The sequence below is a fragment of the Tinamus guttatus genome, unplaced genomic scaffold (genome assembly GCF_059628265.1).
Source record: "Tinamus guttatus ecotype Peru unplaced genomic scaffold, ASM5962826v1 Tinamus_guttatus_pri_ptg000355l, whole genome shotgun sequence".
NCBI lineage: Eukaryota > Metazoa > Chordata > Aves > Tinamiformes > Tinamidae > Tinamus > Tinamus guttatus.
The window spans coordinates 1,908,705-1,927,933 of record NW_028288889.1 but is presented as its reverse complement, the minus strand read 5'-3'; the positions used below and the strand labels follow the sequence as shown (position 1 = coordinate 1,927,933).

Here is a 19,229-nt window from a genome sequence, read left to right as displayed (position 1 = left end):
TGTATCTTCCATCAGATACAGAATGGAGTCTACATCTTTATACCTAAGTCAACTACAGTATCTGAAAATCGCTCAGAGAATAAATATCACTAACATTCCTGATGCTCTCTCAACTACTGACCTGTCCAATAATAACTGCTCTACACAGAGCCCTCCTGAGTAATCACAGTTGCCAATGTTTGTATGTTTGGCATAAGAATCACTACTATAACAAATCACACTAGCATATATCAATGCCATACTTTAAAACTGTGGTCAGAATTGAAAATAAAGTAACTGTATTATATTTAATATAAATTTCAGAGACAATTTCTGTCAATTTCTCATTTTCAGAATGAATGAAATATTTTACTCTTTCTGAAGGGCTGCTAGGATGCAAATACTGTTTTCAGAGACATCCTGTTGATAACAATATATTTGTTGTACAACATATCAGTCAAACCACAACAAGAATAAAAGCAAAGCAATTTAACTTGTTCGACTTAATTTGTTCTCGAATTTGCATTTACTGTCAGCCACAGTGAGTCAGATGTAGAGTTTCAGGTAACTCAGAACACAAGCTTAGCAATCTTTACTTGCTTTAACAGACACGAAGTTTATTCCTCCAACATGGTTCTGCTTAGTCTAAGCAGAATACCACAATTTGTCTCCAATGAGTAACGGATGTTTTGAATTCCTTGTGATTAAAGACAGTACGTTTAAGCATATATTATACACTTTTAGACTAAAATCGTCAGCTTGCTGCACAATGACAACACAGATTCTAGATTTTGAAAAGCTGAATCATGATTCATTTCAGTTCTGTTCCCAGCAGTCCAGTCTTATGCTTTTATTCTTGACAAGTTTGTAAAAAATATATATATGTATTTTATATACAAATTGAAAAGCCATATATACTATATAAAACATGCAGACATGCATATAAAATAAGTACAAATAGAGCTCTGCCACTTGTGTGCCTCCTGTTGACTAGCACAGCCAATATTCTATACAATTTATTATCCAGAACAAAGCAGTTGTTTTACTCAGCAATACTAGCAATCATATGTTAAATAATGTCTGGAGGAAAACTGCCCTGGAAATTGGCCACATACCTTAACATCAAGGATACTCTTCTGTTATTGGCTGTTCTTCAAATTTCAGCTAGTGAAGATACTTAGGAGACATGAAATGATTCAAATACATATGGTTTTCACTCATTGCTGTAAAAGTTGCACTCCTTACAGTCTAAATACATACACTGTTCTTAAGCTAACTTCACATACTTACAAGAAAATGTCACAAACAATTTCTACAGAGTAAATTATTCAAAGATATAAGCCCCCAAAGGTGGATGGATGTTTGCCAAAGCTTCAGCATGGTATTTTTAATTGCTTCTCATGAAGCATCTAATACGCTATCAAATGTGACTCAGGTGCCTAAACATAAGTGACTGGTGCTATTTTAGATACTCTACTGAGACATCCTTATAACAAGGCCAAGATGTTCAAGATACCCATGCCTTTCTGAAACTGTAGCTTGTAAGATTAGGCAGATAATCCAGTATCTAGAATACTACTACACAGGTATGTTTAGGAAACTGAAACTCATCTACAAAGCTCATAAAATTTTCTGTTTTCCTTGGTTTCCAAAATCCAAGAATTTTCTATTTCATAACTTAACTTCTAATCTTTGTCTACAACTTTGAATGATATAATTTGTCTGTGATTTATTTGCAGAGTGATTACAAAAGATATTGCCAGAACATGTTACAATGTGTGAATAATATTTTTAGATTACTTTTCAAAAGAGAAGGTTTTTTTTTTTGAAAAGAATAGATTATGAAGGAGTATAAGAATAGTGAGAAAGAAATTTTAGTTTATCTAATGGGAACTCCCCTTAATTGTCATGGAGCATCTCTTTAGAAATTCACAATAAAGACACCTAATAAAAGAAACAGTCATTGCTATTTTTTTTAGTTTTTAATACTTAGTAACCTACGCAAGAATACTCACAGTAGACAATCTATCAAGAATGATCATATCGAAGAGAATCTGAACAGGAGAATAAAAGTCTCCTGCAGTCATATCTAAGAGCCTAACAGAAATGGAGAAGTGCTGGGCTTCCTCTGGAAAAGACAGCCTCTAGGGCTGGTGAATGGCTAAAGCAGTATCTGTTCAGCTTTTACTTAAACAAAACAAACAAACAAACAAACAAACAAAAAAACAATTCCAATGGCTTTATAGAAGACTTTCTTTTAAAAATTTCAATTATGAATTACATGATCTTCTCTCAACACTTAATACACGCAAAGTGTCCATAGAAGGGAACACTTTATTTTGAGTCCTAAATAAGTAGTCCCTAAAAGGAGAGGGGGAAATCAGATCAGCGCCATATGATAATTTTAAGCCCTTATCCTGGCATCTAAAGGTTCCCTTATCCTGGCATCTAAAGGTTACATTCAGTAAATCGGAATTGAGCAAGACACTTCTTAAACTCTAGTAAAAGGAAAATATGGACCAAGGAGTAGATGTATAATATAATTTGGCACGTTCAAAATGATTTTCATATATCTGTGTATGAAAGGATAGCATATATTAATCTTTAAACACTTCTAAAAGTCTCTTCAACATGTGATACTTACATCAAAAGATGCAGAAAGAAGACGCAAGTACCCCACCTCTGTAGGCTCTTGTGAACTTACTTTAGCACTGGTGTACTGATCTATATACATAAAGGGTGGGAGAGAAAAACCCAGAAACATGACTTTCTAATATGTGTGCCAAAAATTTGATAGAAGCAGAGGTGGATTGAGGTTGTGGGATGACTTACACATACATGACAAGAGGTGATTATCTATTAGTGCAGGTATTTCCACTGCATATGCTTAGTTCTGTCCATACAGAATTTCCTAGGGCTTTGCATTAAACAACAGGTCTCAAATCACTTATGAAATGGCTCTTTTTTGTCATCTTAATAGAAATTCACATTACCCAGAGAGAAATGAAAGGTACAGATGTTACATGGTGCTTTAAGGCTTGCAACATTAGGGGTCTTCCAATTTGCAGCTCTATAGCCTTTCGCTGTTAACACTGCTGTCTGTTTTTGATTTTGTAGCCAAGGCACTTTTACCTCGGTGCCCTGAGGCTGCTGTGGCAGTACTTTTATGCTCCATACACAGACACTCTTGTCCTTGTGGCTGTGCACCAGCAAATTCCAAAATATTGCTACATCTCCAATGCCCGATTTCTTGAGGGAAGTCATTACCACTGACACTTAAATCTCCATTACCCTCCCTCCATTCCCTCTCACACTGCACTTTGTAGCTTTTACTTTAAAACTTGATAACACATGAATAAACAGTAAATGCTACCTCAGTAGATAGCATTAGTAGGCAATTATTTAAATATCAGTTAAATAGTTTAAAGGAACACAGAAGTGCAAATGATTTTAAAGAATTTTAACTTTCCTCTGAATACTTATACTCAAAAAACAAGCATCAACATGCGCGACTACATCATGTAAGTTCTCTTAAGCATAAAAAGTTATATAGGCAGTATATAGAATCATATGCAGAACTTACTTAGCTCTTCAGTGTAACACACTCAAATAAGGAAAAAATAAATATGTGCAAGGAACTATCTGAAAACTAGTGCTATAGGTGCACCTTAAAACATCAGCCTTTCCTTTAATACTTACAGGATTACTCTGTCAACCTCCCCAAATTATTTCCTGCCAATCTTCAACTGCAGTCAAATATTAGAAAGTGCTGTCAACTTAACTGTCTAAATCTGACAACATAAAAGCATCAAGTTGGATTTTGTCTTCATACAGAAGGAACTGTAGCGCTTCACAAATCCCCCTAATTACCTTCCACATATATTATAGCACAGAGCCCTGTTCAATGCCACATGGGATAGTTCTTGATAGAGCCAAGCAAGCACTCCATATTAACCTCTGGCACTTTGCAAAGAAACTAAATTAATATTAGCTGCATCCAGTTTACAGCCATGAAGAATATTCTGGTGCTTAACATTTCCATACGTCAATTTTGCCCTTTCCTTTTCATAAACAGGGCTCAAAGAGTTAATTGCTCTGAAATAAATATTAGCATAATGCCTAAAGTTATACTTTTTAAATTTTTTTTTACCTGCCTATGGAACCTTGGCAGTCTAGATTTTGAACTTAAACTGCAGAATAACTCATTAGGAAATATGCAATAGCTGGGGCAAGATTTACTACAAATATGCTTGAAGTGTTTTTAAAAATTAATATTATGCTGCTATGCTTGACTTAATTAGCTTTCTTCTTCATTTACAAAGCATATCTGTCTGGTTTATGAACTAAATCTCTATTCCCCATTCTTGCAAACCTGTTTAATTAAAGTTTTAACTACTGCATAAGCTTTAGAAACAGCAGAATGACTTTTATTACTGGAAATCTAAATCCGCCTTTTAAACCTCATCATACCTACGTATATTACATTGGAAATATGACAAGACGTGCTCCATAATACTCTAGAACAAACACAGGATATGCTATTTTTAATTATACATTCCAGTCAGTTTTATTTTTTTGCACAGAAAGTTGCCCTAGCAGGGGAACTGTGATTAATTTAGTCAGCCACCAAGTCGATCCCCTGAAATCCATTATAGGTCACCTTTCTTTTTTTAGGTTCATGCCTAAACTAATCTGTTCATTGATTTCCTCATCCATTATTCTATTCATCTCTTTTAGAGGTCCATCACTTATTAGGCTTCCACCTCTACTAGTAGGACGCTGTGCTTTGGATTTCAGTTATAGTGTATCCTATCACAATCCTTTTCAGCATATGTCAGTTGCTCCCCTTCATGCTATAATAAATGACTAAACAGGAAATTATTTTTGCTATATATACAAAATGGAAACCTATTCACTAACAATGCTACTTTGGCTACCCTGACATACCTGAAGTTCGACTAATACATGACATAGTGTTTATCATAATACATTTTGTCTGCATATTAAGAAGCTTGTGGCATGATGGTCAGTGAACAGAAACTATTTGTGCAATCAGTGCCAAGTGACTGCACTAAAGGAGAAAATATTTTTGGCTCCCTCATGCATAGATCCTGAAGGCTCCACCTAACGAGTCATTACCCATCACACCCAAAATATGCTACATTCTCATCGCACAATTTACTTCCCACAAGCCGAATGTCAACAATAGTCAGTTCTATAATAGTGAAAAAAGATAATAGCCATTTTCCCTCCTATTCTCATTTGAATCTCATAACCACTACGGTGATCTATTTCGAAACCTTATTACTTCTGCTATTGTGAACTATTCAGCCCCTCATTGCAAGCTCACTTTGCAGTGCAAAACTATGCTGGCGATCTTTTAAAATGAACAATTTACAATTAATAGTCCTGCCAACATATATTTGCAAGCTTTACATAATGGCAGACACAACAATTTCAAAATTTGTAAATTAAAACATAGGCAATTATTGCTTATGGCTGACAAAGCATGCTATAAAATATGTACCAGAACAAAAGAACTTTGTAAAGGTTCAAATCTAATAAAGAAAAGAAACAAACAACTGGGAAATTTTTCCAAACAAAACAAAACAAAACAAAAAAAGAGATGGATAAAGAATCAGGAGTCTACTTAGGTGTACTTTGATTCAGGTGTATAATTTTTTATCTGTTATTTCACTCAATGGAAAAAAAAATAGAGTGTATGAAATCAAATACAAATCTTTTTCTAGTGATTACATGTCAATGGATATGATTCTTCCATCATGTCACTGGCTGAGTTCAGCATCCTAAAAATATTCAAATAAGATGGGAACAGGAGCTTTGAAAATGGTGCAAAATGATATAATAAATGATACAATTTACTTGCATTATTCAGGGTTGATATTTCTGTTTCAGCATGTTTTCCTTCAGTTTGAAAAAAAAAATACACCTGGTATTACCGTATTACCCTGCTCAATCTAATAAAAGCTGTCCTCTGGATTTACGGGAAGAATGTGCACAGGATTGACAGATTCTGAACCTTGCCTAGCTTCCAGGACATCCAACATCCAAAAAAAAAAAAAAAAAAAGCAGCTGCCGACAAACACATGAGCTTATTGTTCATTTTCTGGGATGAGAAAGCCAGGGAGTTAATAGTTTTCCCACACGTTTCTTATATCAGCATAATCGAACACCACCATCTTTCATCCTGAGTTCCTCTTTTATAAAATGGGTTGAATGCTATTGCCTTCCTCCTACCCGCTTTGCTGTTCTTGTTTTACTGGAGCTTTCAATGAGATACACATAGACGAAGACAGAATCCAAATGGGGCTCCACTTCTATCTAGAAATGGCTTAAATAGACATCTAAGCATGGAGAGGATAAGTCCTAAATTTTTCAGAGCAAAGACCATTTTTACTAAACCAGTATTTATTCTGGTGTCTAAATAAGGATTTTAGTGTCAAATTTCAGGCCACCAATGACACAGGTATCCACTGTTTAGGAAGTAAAAAATAAATCATTTGTAAAAATTAAAAAACTTATATGAAAATAATTTATTATTAAATTATTTTAAATGTTAGTGCATTTTATTCATTTGCTGCTCTTTTTTTAAAAAAAAAATCTTGATAAAGGCAACCTATTAAGCCTCCCATTGAGATGATTATACTTGTACGTGTTTTCTAACCATCTGATATCTTGGCAAAGCACCAGCTTTCAATGAAACAAGCCATTAAATTAGTTTTTCTGGAGGAAAAAAAAAGAAATGGTCTCTTAAATAAGGTTAATATACTGTATCTGTTTAAGCCTCTAACAAAAATAACATTGCATAAAATGTGACCACATTTGAAAATTATCATCAGATATCATAATATTAGCGAGTCATAGGGTAATTCAGATTGGAAGAGACGTCAGAGGGTCTCTAGTCCAACCTACTGCTCCAAACAGTCTCTGCTGTGAGGTCAGACCAGGCTGCTCAGGGCTTTATCTCATCAGATCTTAGAAACTTTCCAGGCCAGAGATGGCACAATATCCCTTCACAGCCTCCTCCACTGCCTGATTGCGGCTTGGAGGGAAAACATTTCTCCTTGCATCCGGTCTGAACCTGTCTTTTCTCATCATATGCCCATTGTCCCCTGCTTTCCTGCCATGCATTGCATGGCTTGGTCTTCTTACAGACCCTGTGGGTAGAGCAGGTAGGTCCCACAGAGACCACCTCTCCTCCAAGAACAAGAAGCTGTTCCTAATCTCCTTGAAGGGCAAGTGCTCCAGGCCCCGAGCAGCTCTGTGGTTTTCTGCTGGAGTCGCTGCAGGTTATTGATGCCTTTCTTGCCCAAAACTGACACGGCAATTCTACGTGTAGTCTATGCATCTGCAATCCTGCTTTTGTTTTCCTAAAAGCATATTTGTGTGTATTTTAAGCTACATGTGCTCACTGCCCTATTCATAATGCTTGCAAGAAAAATCTATTAAGAGGCTTCAAAGAATTTGAGGCAGGTAAATACCTGCCTATTGGTACCCATTCCTACAGTAATCTCTACTTACTGTCCAGCACACGAGGGCTTTCAAGAAAAGGTAAACTGATGACCACAATTCCGCTGGATATTTATACTGCAGACAACTTCACAAACAAACCATGGCAAAAAGAAATAGTTGAAATTATATTCTTGCAGATGCTGGTGCAAGCACAGCCCAGACAGGCCCAGGTAAGGTACTTCTCCCAGCTCCTTTCCCACATTACTCTTCTCCATCCTTGTAGTTTGCAGTGTTAAGTAATAGGGTATTTTTATGTCTATTTTCCCTTAATTCTATAGCACTTATTAGCACAAGGTAGTGGTGCTACACACTGTTGCTGCTAATGTTGGCAATAAGTCTGAAGACAGCAATTCCTGCATATGCTGAAGTATACTTCACAAACAACCAGGGGCTGCTTTAACTGCAGGGATTTATTGAAAGCAAGGAGAGATGTTATTCTGAGATGTTCTACAGAGGCTTTAAAAAACTTCCCCACTGTCTATTACAATGGCAGATTAAAATAGTCTCTGAACACTACGGAGACTCGTTATGCACCCTGTTCACAGCGATGCCATACCGAAAGTGATGCTCCTTTTTGTAGCTTAGACCGCCGCTTGTAAAATTAAACCAAAAAGAAGAAAAAAGGGAAGAAGCAATAAAAAAGGGCTCCCTCCCGGTTGTCACTTGAGTTTTGATTTAGAGGCACACCAATAGAAAGTTGCTGAGCACATACTTTATTGCAATTGTATACTGATTTTTTTGTACTTTGGGTTTCACTTTGAATAGTAATTCTCTAAAAGCTAGTATTAGTGACAGTACTACTTTTATTTTCTCTAAGTGCTGTCCAGATCAAACTTGCTCACTTCGGAGGCAAAAGGTTATGTTGTTTATTTTTCTAAAAGCCAGCACTGCAAATTCTGTACAAGCTCTGAGAATCATATTATGTTTCTTTTTTTTTTTCTTTTTACCATTAAGAATTCCAGAGGTCACACTGGGTCTACACTGCAATGCCGCTGGTATTGGTGAATTTTGATAAATGAAATTAATTGAAATATAATAAAAATATTATTGATGATACATGGGATCTTTTAGTAATCTTACTGGTGCTGTCTCTACTATATAAGATGAAAATATGTCTTCAAAATATTGTTCATATTAAAGTAATGAAGGCTTCATTGTCTAAGTAAATATTCTAATGTGATAATAATATTGCCATTTTCCAGTGCAAATTACAACTTGAAGTAAAAAAAATCAGTCTGGAAAATTGTGTATTTTCATCCCTTCATTTATGCAAAAATATTTTACTTATAAATTTTTCCTGACATTCCCCTTTCTACTCTTAATCTTTCTATCCTCTCATGCACTTTCTTCAAAAATTAGGTGCAAAAATTAGGGCCTCCAGTCCTCCATCTTTTACAATGAGTCTGATAAAATATCAAATTTTAGTAGAGATGGTTTTGCAGACATTCATCTGCATCTGCCTAAAGACCTACAGAATCTTAGAAACCAAATATAGATATATAAAAACTTTCTCACAATCTTGTCAGATAGTTTTTACAACTTAAATATACATCCAATATACATCCCCATCATTTGCATTTACAGAAATAGTGTCCAATCATGCAAGAATGCTGTGCTTGGAAATTGAACTGAAATCAATGGAAATTCTATTTAGGAGGCTTGCAAGGGTTTGATCAATGCTGAAGAGTCATGTCAGAGTAGCACAGGTGTTGCCTCACTAAAGTTTTCATTGGCTTTAAAAAATCGCATCAATACAACAGTAAGTGGTGCCAAAAAAAAGCCAAACAAAGAAACCCACTAATAAAAAACTGCATAAATGCTAGGAGATACATTCTGTGCAAAACAAAAAATTGGGAGATTTAGCTCCTCATGTAAGTGAAATTGGACTACTCCTTGGATATAAGAAGCACAAAGACAAAATCATATGAGCACTGGACCGGTCACTCAGGGCAGTTTCTGATGATGGTGCTCGGTATCTGGAGAGAGTACTAAATTCTCATTTTTGTAAACACACTAACACACTAACCAGCACTATCTGAAGATAAATACCATAAATACCAAGAGACCTTTGCTGGGTAGGGAAAATGACTCTTGCTACAGCTCTGGAAAGAGCTCCCGGATGGAGGGGTGGATGCAATTCCTGCCAGGCAACTGCCCTCAAGAAATTAAGGGTAGAGATGTTATTGTGCCTGAACAACCTGGAAAGTCTGAGTTTTTCTGAAGGGTACTCTTCCTCATGGTAGCAGGCAGTAGATTTTCAGTAAAGTCTAACACAGGCTACTATTCAGTATGACAGTCCATGTTCCCTTGAATGGCTTATGACCTAATGGAAACAATAGCCACCAAAAGTGTTGAATGAAATTGAATTTGTTCAGTGAATGTAAAAAAGTTGCTGATGGCACTTTTCATATTTGAAGACTGGGATCACACCTACCTTCTGGGGGGCAGGGAGGGAGAAGAGAAGGGGTGTGAAAATAGCAGCCAGACACCTGCATGGAGTAGCAAAGAGTTTGCTGGAAGCTAAAAGGGTTCTCCAATAAACAGACAGAATGATCAGATTTTGGTCATAGTCTAATGCAGTTTGGCTTCTGCAACTGGAAAAAAAATGTAATGGGAAAAAATATATAAGTTCTGTATGAACTCCACCACGGGAGTACATGAGGTTGTATTGTGATCACTGCATTTAATAAGTGCTGATGGACTTTATTTCTATGAATTCTCAACAGCTTTTTTTTCAGTTCATTTATGTCTTTGGCCTTCTCACCGCCCTTTGGCAGTAGTTTTCACAATTTAATGATGCACCTTGAGAAAAATTGAGTAAATTTCTACTATGAGTAAACAGTAAAAAGTAGACAGTTCATTTTGTTTATTTTAGACTAACAGTCTAATAATTTCCTGACCTACCTCTGCACTTTCACATTTTCATTCCCTGTTCAGAAACAGGGAAGAGGTATTTCCTTATTCAGTTCTTCATTCCATTTTTTTTTCTGAAAGATGAAGCAGTTGAATACAAATTGTTTTGCTGAACTATTCAGAACACTAATTCCTAACAGTCTAACAGAATTCCTAGAAAAATAAAACTTTTGAAACTGTGTTTTTTAAGGGTTTTCAAATCATTCCTAAATCAGCTACAATGTTAAGAAACAACCAATAATATGAGATAAACACACTCCACCAGACTTGCAGATCTGGGAAAATGTGCCAGACTGAAAAGGAAAAGAAATAGTACAACAACTTACTGCATGGACATAATTTTAAATTTTACTAGTAAACACAAATTTTAATATTTGTTTCCTTCTCATAAACCTCCCTTTATCTGAGTTACTGAAAACTTACTATAAATCAACCATCTGTGATACAGTACTATAGATTTTTGCATTTTCTCTAATGCATTTAAGATAAATGAGTTTCAATATGTTTAATTTTCAAGATATACAAGCTGATTTCTAGCACCAACATTTTTAATAATTTAGATTATATTGACCTTTGAAAGAAGCCTTTCTTGAAAGAATTATCATTCAGATAGTCTTTAGAATGCATGATAATGATTTCCTACTTAAAGTTAATTCCTTGTGTCTTCATAGAAAACAAAACAAAACTTCATTTACGAGACTTTGTTTTGCAATATTGTCTGACCTATAGCATCATTTCTCAAGGACTAAATGGTGATTTTCTGTCTATTCTTTAAATTCTTTTGAGAAAAAAAGTCCTACTTGGTTATCCAAATCAAGTACATTAGTTAGGTGTACTATAATCTTCTGGAGATTTAGAAGACACTACCTAGAATCATCATAAATTCACGGAATCATTATGGTTGGAAAAGATCTTCAAGATTACCAAGTCCAACTGTAAGCCCTTCAACACCATACCTGTTAAACCATTTCTCTAAGTGCCTCATCTACATGTTTCTTGAACACTGACGGGGATGGTGACTCTTCCCTGGGCAGACTGTTCCAATGCTTGACTACTCTTTCTGTGTAGAAATTCTTCCTAATCTGATCCTCCCATGGCGCAACTTGAGTCCATTTCCTCCTGTCCTGTCAGTAGTTATTTTGGAGATGAGATCAACCCCCGTCTCTCTATTACCTCCTTTCCAGTAGCTGTAGAGGTCTCCCTGAGTGTCCTCCACACTAAATAACACCAGCTCCCTCAGCCACTCTTTATAAGGTCTGTGCGCCAGCCCCTTCACCAGCTTTGTTGCTCTTCTTCGGACATGTTGCAGCACCTCCAGGTCTTTCTTGGAATAAGGGGTGCCAAACTGAATACGATATTTGAGCTGCAGCCTCACCAGCGTTAAGCACAGGGGGATGATCACTTCCCAGGTCCTGCCGGCTACGCTGCTCCTGATACCAGCCAGGTTGCCATTGGCCTTCTTGGCCACCTGGGCACACTGCTGGTTCATGTTCAGCCGGCTGTCAACCAGCACCCCCAGATCTTTTTCTGTCACACAGCTCTCCAGCCGCTCTGTCCTAAGGTTGTAGTGCTGCATGGGGTTGTTGTGACCGAAGGGCAGGACCCGGCGCTTGGCCTTGTGTAACCTCATACAGTTGCTGTCAGCCCACTGATCCAGCCTCTCCAGATCCCTCTACAGAGCCTTCCTACCCTCAAGCAGATCAATTTTTTCTTACAGCTTGGTGTCATCTGCAAATCTGCTGAGGGTGCACCCAATCCCCTCATCCAGATCATCAATAAAGATATTAAAGAGGACCAGACCCAACGCTGACCCCCAGGAAACACCACCCATGACCAGTCGCCAGCTGGATTTAATTCCATTCACCACCACTCTCCAGGCCCAGCCATCCAGCCAGTTCTTCACCCAGCAAAGAATATACCTGCCTAAGCCACAAGCTGCCAGCTTCTCCAGGACAGTCAGACAGTGGGAGACTGTGTCAAAGCCTTTACTGAAGTCTAAGTAGACCATGTCCACAGCCTTTCCCTCATCCACCAGAGGGGTAACCTGGTCATAGAAGGAGATCAGGTTGGACAGGCCAGACCTGCCTTTAATGAACGCATGTTGGCTGGGCTTTATCCCCAGGTTGTCACGCACAGGCTGGGTGATCACCCTGAAGATCATCTCCTCCATAACTTTCTGCAATATCAAGGTCAGGCTGGCAGGCCTGTAGTTTTCCCCAGATCCTCCATCTGACCCTTTTTGTAGATGGGTGTCACATTTGCAAGTCTCCAGTCATCTGGGACTCCCCGGTTGACCAGGATTGCTGATAGATGATGGAGAGCGGCTTGGAGAGCACTTCGGCCAGCTCCCTCAGAACCCTCGGGTGGCCCCTATCTGGGCCAGTAAGCCTGTGGGTGTCCAAATGGAGTAGGGAATCACTGACTGTTTCCTCCTGAAAAGTTATTATTTTGGTGGCTGAAAGCATTATTACGGTGGCTAAAAGAGAGGCTCAGTGCCTGGGCTACAAAGGCAGGGCCTGGCAAAGCCCACAGGCACTAGAACATGCCCCCACTTTCCCTAGTCATCCCAGGGACCTGAACAACACACTGCTCCTCCATTAAGCAGCAGCACCCACTAAATCCAGTCCCAGCTGCCATATGCCCAGTGGAGACAGAACAGGAAATAGTGAAAGCACAGAAATTTGCAGCAGGCCACCCAAGACTCTTAGCATATCGTACGACCAAGGGGGCCTCTGATGTCACCAGAGCTGTCCTGTGGCGCCTGTGACACTGCACCTATAAGGCAGCTGCAGAGTCCGGTTCTGCTCACTTTACCCCACGCCTGCGTTCAGGGAGCAGGCGAGGTGAGAAGCCGAGGGCCCCTCAGGGCTGTGCTCTCACGGCCGGGGCATTGCTTGGCAGCCAGCAGCAGTTCAGCTTGGCTGAAGTGTGGGCTGCAGACCCCACTGTGGTGCTGTGCAGCACATGGGGTTCAAGGAGAGGGTGGCTGAGCGTTGGAGAGCCTTGAAGATCCACGGGGTGCTCCTCGCGCTGCAGCCAAGGCTTCTGCGGTGACCGGAGCTGCTCCGAGTGCAGCAGGTAGTGTGAGAGGGGCCTGGGCTGCTGGGGTGGCTTGGAGCTGCCAGCTCTTCTCCTGCCAGGGTCCCAGGGCCTGTTCCTCCCTCAGGCAGCAGCAGAAGCAAAACCTTCCCCTTCCCCTCGTTGGACGTGGGGATGTCTCGCCCAGATGCCCCACTTGCCCAGGGGAAGCCTTCCTGGAAGAAGCCTAGCACAGCAGGGCTGCAGGGGACCCTCTGCACAGCAGGGCTGCAGGGGACCCTCTGCACAGCCACCTTGCCAACAGGGCTCCTGGGGGTTTTCTCAGCCCTGACAGAAAAGATTTGCGAACTCGGGAGAGCTGCAGCTGGGCAGCTTCTCTGGTGCCTCTTTCTCCGCCCACATGGCTGCTCACAACTGTGCCCCCTTCTCTGGCAGGGCTCGGCCTCGGCAGCAGAAGACTCTCCGGAACACAGCAGCTTTTCCTCAGGAGCCGCTGTGAGCCAGGTGCCTGGGGCAATGCAGCCAAGCACCTCCAGAGAGGAGATGTGCCCCATCTGCCTGGGCACAGCGAGACCTCCCGCCTACCTGCCCGCCTGCCTGCACCAGTTCTGCCTCGGTTGCATCCGGCAGTGGTCGGCCACCAAAGCAGAGTGCCCGCTCTGCAGGCGGCCATTTGATAGGATCCTCTGCTGGGTGCCAGGGAAAGACACGGTGCAGGAGCACCACGTTGAAGGCCGCCAGCACCAGGACTCTGGGACGCCCCAGCCCCGAGGAAGACTGCCAGCGTGGCTGCTGTTGAGGAGGCAGCACAGGTGACGGCGATCACGCACGCGCCATCACAGTAGCCCCTCCGTGCTCCTTCATGGCCGTGGTCCCACGGGGTCACATGAGAGGACACGCAGCATGTCCACGAGGCAAGATGGTGACAGCCAACGTCCAGCTCGGCTCCGGAGGGCCAATATCTCCTTCCTCCAGATGGCCAGCGCCGAGCAGCAGGGCTCAGGGGACCACGGCCGCCAATGACATGGGAGCTCCGAGCTCTGCGTGCGGACGGCAGGCCTATTGGGTAGGACTCAGTGGTGACACCAGCAAGGAGACCAAGAGACTTGGCACTGCTCAAGTGGATCCCATCTGTTCCCACAGACCTGTGGGTGTCCAAGAGGTCACTGACTGCTTCCTCCTGGATTATGGGGGGGTTGTTCTGCACTCTATCGGTGTCTCCCAGCTCTGAGGGCCAGATATCTTGAGGATAATAGATCTGAGTGTTAAAGACTGAGGTAAAGAAGACATTAAGTACCTCACCCTTACTCTCAGGCTTTGTGATAATATTCCCCATTGCATTCAATAAAGGATGGAAATTGTCCCTCTTCCATCTTGTTAACATCTTGTTAATGTCTTCTTCACAGTGGTGGCCAGATTAAATTCCATCCAAGCTTTTGTCTTTCTGATTTCCTCCCTGCATACCCTTACTCACTGTACTTGGACTCCAATTAGGGTAGAATCAAGATCTGAGAACTGAAATGCCAGACTTTTTTATTCATTGAGTTTATAGTATTTTTCAGTCTCTAAAAGCATATTTCAGAATGTGATGTATTATGTGCTCCCTAAGTTATCTCTACAAGAAAAAATATAAAATGAAGAGTCAGAGTGGATCTGTTGGATCTCTCATTGGCATATATTTTCAAAAACTTAATTTAGTCATTATTAGTTTTGAAATTAAGCACTTTACAAATAGTAAAATGCTTACTGATTCATTTTACTTAACATGAGAAAACACATTATTCTTGGGACAATTTTTCCTTGATGCACCAAGCAGGGTGAATATCTTTGCTCATCAAAGCATAGACCTGCAGACCCCAATGTCTACCATCCCTCTATTGGACTGCTACATGAAAATACCTTCCAAATCACAATTATTTGAAACTAATCACAACAGAAGTCTGCTCCAGTTGTACTTGACAGACTGCACATTTCACTGACCTTCCAGATAAAGTGCTCCACACAGTACAGCTCTCTGCACAACCAGCTCTCTGCAAAGTTGTTATCCCCACAAGTTACCCCATAAGCCACCAGATCCAATTGATGATTCCCATTTTTCCATACCCTGGAACTGAAACATTGACTTTTAGCTCTACTACCAAGTTTCCAGCATGGGCATTTGCACAATGCACATGCACAGTTATGGTAAGTGTATTGGTACATTTTCATTTCTCTTGATGCATAAGGACTGTCAGAGGCAGAGGACCCTTACCCTCATGCCTGCCACAAACTCAAACACTTCAGCTCAGTTCTTGCAATGAGAGAAAAGAGGTAGCAATAACCTCTGCAGTGACACCAGAGGTCTTTCAGCAAGCTGCAATTCTGATTGATCAGTGGAGCAGCAAAAGGCTTAAAGAAGTGTATTTATAGAATACAGGCATATAGAATACACAGTCTACTTGAAAGACTTGATATTAGGAGCGAGGTTGCTTCAATGTTTCTCTAAGATATCAGTTCTGCATCACATCCCACCCACACTATGAAAGATCCAGATAATATGAAAGAACTCCATTCTAACTCTTTTGAATATACTTTTTAAAATATCTCATATGACTTCCAGTTTCAGTCACAGTATTATGCTTTATGCTGATAAGGAATAATTCAATGTTTAGAAAATGTTTAGAAATATATAAGTATAAAATAATTTATAATTTAGAAAAAAATTCCAATTTTACTACTTTATTATCTAATTTTTGCTTTATTCTAATGCTATGAGAAGTAGCAAGTATTGCTCACACTCTCTACGTATTTCTCTACATTAAGAGAAAATATGCAATAAAAACTCAAAAGCTCTATAATATGTTCTTTAATCAACAAACTAATTTCTATAGACAAAACAAAAACTGTGGGACAATTTGCATTTGGTCAAAGAGAAAAAAACAAGGAACATCTGAATTATTCACATTTCCACATTTCTACTGTTAACAGTGAATCAACTTAACCTGTTTTACCAGAGACAAATTGAAGACCATCACACATTCTTCTGTACCTACAAGAAATATACCAACCTATAGGCTCTTCAGTATTCTGCTTATGCTCATACAGTTAATATGCACCAGGAGCTTTTCCAAGTTGGCCAAAAAGACCCACAGAAGTTAATGAAAAGTTCAAAGTCTTCAGGCACTTAACCATACAATATAATTAATTTCCTAGAGTTGCAATTTATTAAACATCTTTAGTGTTATTAAAAAATTGTATTAAAAATCTGATGTGTGTCATAATAGATAATATAGATATATAATGTAGAACAATGAAAAGTAACACTTGAAGTGGCTTTGTATTGCTATCTCTTTCTGACATTGCTACAGAAATGAATCAGGAATAGTGAATTACAAATGCCACTCATCACTTACTTACAAGAATTACAGCATCAGCATCACCTATATCTAGAAAATAAGCAACTTCTTAAGGAATTAGGGTTATAAAAGGCCTTACCCAATAGCTCACACTATTTCTATATTTTTTTCTCTAAAGTGATAGCAGATATTAGTCTTTGGATGTTGAGTTCTCCTCTTAGTGCCTGTTATTTTAGATTTGCCAAGAGAAAATGTGGAATCTCCTTCTCTAGAGATATGCAAAACGTGCTTGGACGCAGTCCTGTTCCACATGCTCTAGGTGACCCTGCGTGTGCAGGGGTCTTGGACTAGATGATCACCAAAGGTCCCTTCCAACCTTAATGATTCTGTTCTGCTACAACAGAAATGCCAGAATTTATTTTTGTTTCTCAAACTGAAATTATTTGAAATTTCTTATTAAAAGAGAAGTGATACTGATTGCAAGAGGAAAGGGGAAAAAAAGGACATAGGCATATTCCATACTGACCAACAGCCCATCATAACTCATGAGTGCCAATAATAACTCATTGAGCTCATTGAGACCACACTTGAATCCTTGCCTTGAATCTCAGCTGCCAAGTACTACACCAGAGCAGGAACCATTATTTAAATGCACTGAGCCTCAGTCTGCATGATGCCTAAGAGTTCCCCAAAACATCCATATCTAATATGAGAAACTAGGGATTTATACTCCCAACTCTATGCCAATTCCAATGTTTACCTAGGAAAAAAAATCCCTTCCAAAAAAATCATTTTCATCAAAAGGATAGCGTTTCCAGGAAAACTTCTGATTTACATCTGCTAGCAATTCATTTCCAAACAACTTCCCAAATAGTAAGGCAACAGAGCACTGCAAGCCCTTAAGTACTCTAGAGTTTACCCTTTCTAGAAATGTTTCTGACAGAATAATCTACACCAAGTCAGTTCCACCAATATTCCCTACAGATTCCTAGAGTCTGCCATGAAGGCAGTCATCTATGATCATTTTTTGTCTCTAAAATAAAAAAATAGTTAAAAAAAAATAAAGAAACAAATAACCACACCAAAATTCAACCTTTTATTTGCCAATCACTGTATAAAACAGCAACTGGACTCTCTACCTGAAAAAAACACAGTCCTATAATCTTGATTTATTTAAAAAAACGCTCTATAATTAACTGCCCTAGTATGTGGCAGAGATATTCTAAGCAACAAGCATTATTTTCACCCTTGTCTCTTTCATGAGAGAGTAAGTAGTCTTGTGTACCATTTCTCCTCTCATTAAAAAAGGAGACAGGTACATTGCTGACATCCCTGTTAAGAATAGATAGAAAGAAAATACTAGAAAGTTCTCGTTGTCTAGGATACTGATTTAAAATCCACTGAAAAGCTGCACTATTCCTATAAAGACTCAGAGACTAAGGCTTAAAATACTTACTTGATAATGTCTCCTTCAAGAGCAATCACTCGTTTAATGATCTTCTGTTCAGGGTTTCTAGGAGACCTGAGACAGGAGATAAGGTTATACAATCAGTAACGTTCCCGTTGTTTTAAGAAAATGAAAAGAAATTCCACAAAGAAATAGACACTATTAAAGTCATTAGGAGATTCCATGTTCTCCTTGATATACCATCAATCATGATGTTCCACCCTGCAGTGAAGCTACTGTAATCATTCTTATTACAACCACCACTGGAAAGCAGATGCTGAACGCTGACCTGCATACAAACCCTGCAGTAATCAACAGTCCTTTTATTGTGGATAAATACACTTGACACCAGTAAAATTAGAGCAGCCCATTACTGATCAAGAGGGTACCTTTACAAATTGATTCATATGTTTAAACTTGAATTCTCCATTCAACTTTAACAACGTATTGTGTTTAAACATTCATGTCACTGACTACGAGGGAAAAAAAAAAAGCTTCCTACATTATCACATTAATACTTATTGCTCTAATTTAGGTAAACCTTTCCTAGGGAATTGCACAGAGTTAAAAAAAAGAAAGAGTAAAAGTTTCCAAAAGTTTTTACTCAATCTAAAGTTTCCTAATACGGTATCATACTTTCAATTCAAGTCAGTTTCCTGTAAGTAGTTTTATTGAGTATTTTCTAATCATATATTACATGATATTGGAAGAGAATCTGAAGCTGTATGCACAGCCAAAATACTTGAACTTCTTGGATGCCTGTTAAAAGATCTGACTACTAAAAGTGTGCTATCCTATGCTAGTTTTAATAGTCCACAACTGACTTTTTTTTCTGATATTTCTCTCCCTTTTTTTTTCATTCTTGACTTTTAATTATTTACGCATGCACACTTGGTAGAATGTTTTCATGTTCTTTAAAAATGGAGTTTTATTTGCTACTTGAATATAGGAAAGTCAGTGAAGGAACAAATGGTTTTGATTTT

At 39.1% G+C, this 19,229-nt stretch overlaps 1 protein-coding gene across 2 annotated transcripts in view; it reads right to left on the bottom strand.

Moving 5' to 3' along the window:
• The window catches only part of IMMP2L (inner mitochondrial membrane peptidase subunit 2), a 436,842-nt gene that overhangs the window by 137,798 nt on the left and 279,815 nt on the right, over positions 1-19,229 (bottom strand). For both annotated transcript variants that reach the window (XM_088529926.1, XM_088529927.1), the window contains exon 4: positions 18,256-18,321. In XM_088529926.1, the coding sequence (XP_088386052.1) occupies positions 18,256-18,321 (66 nt within the window). The remainder of the gene's footprint in view (positions 1-18,255; positions 18,322-19,229) is intronic.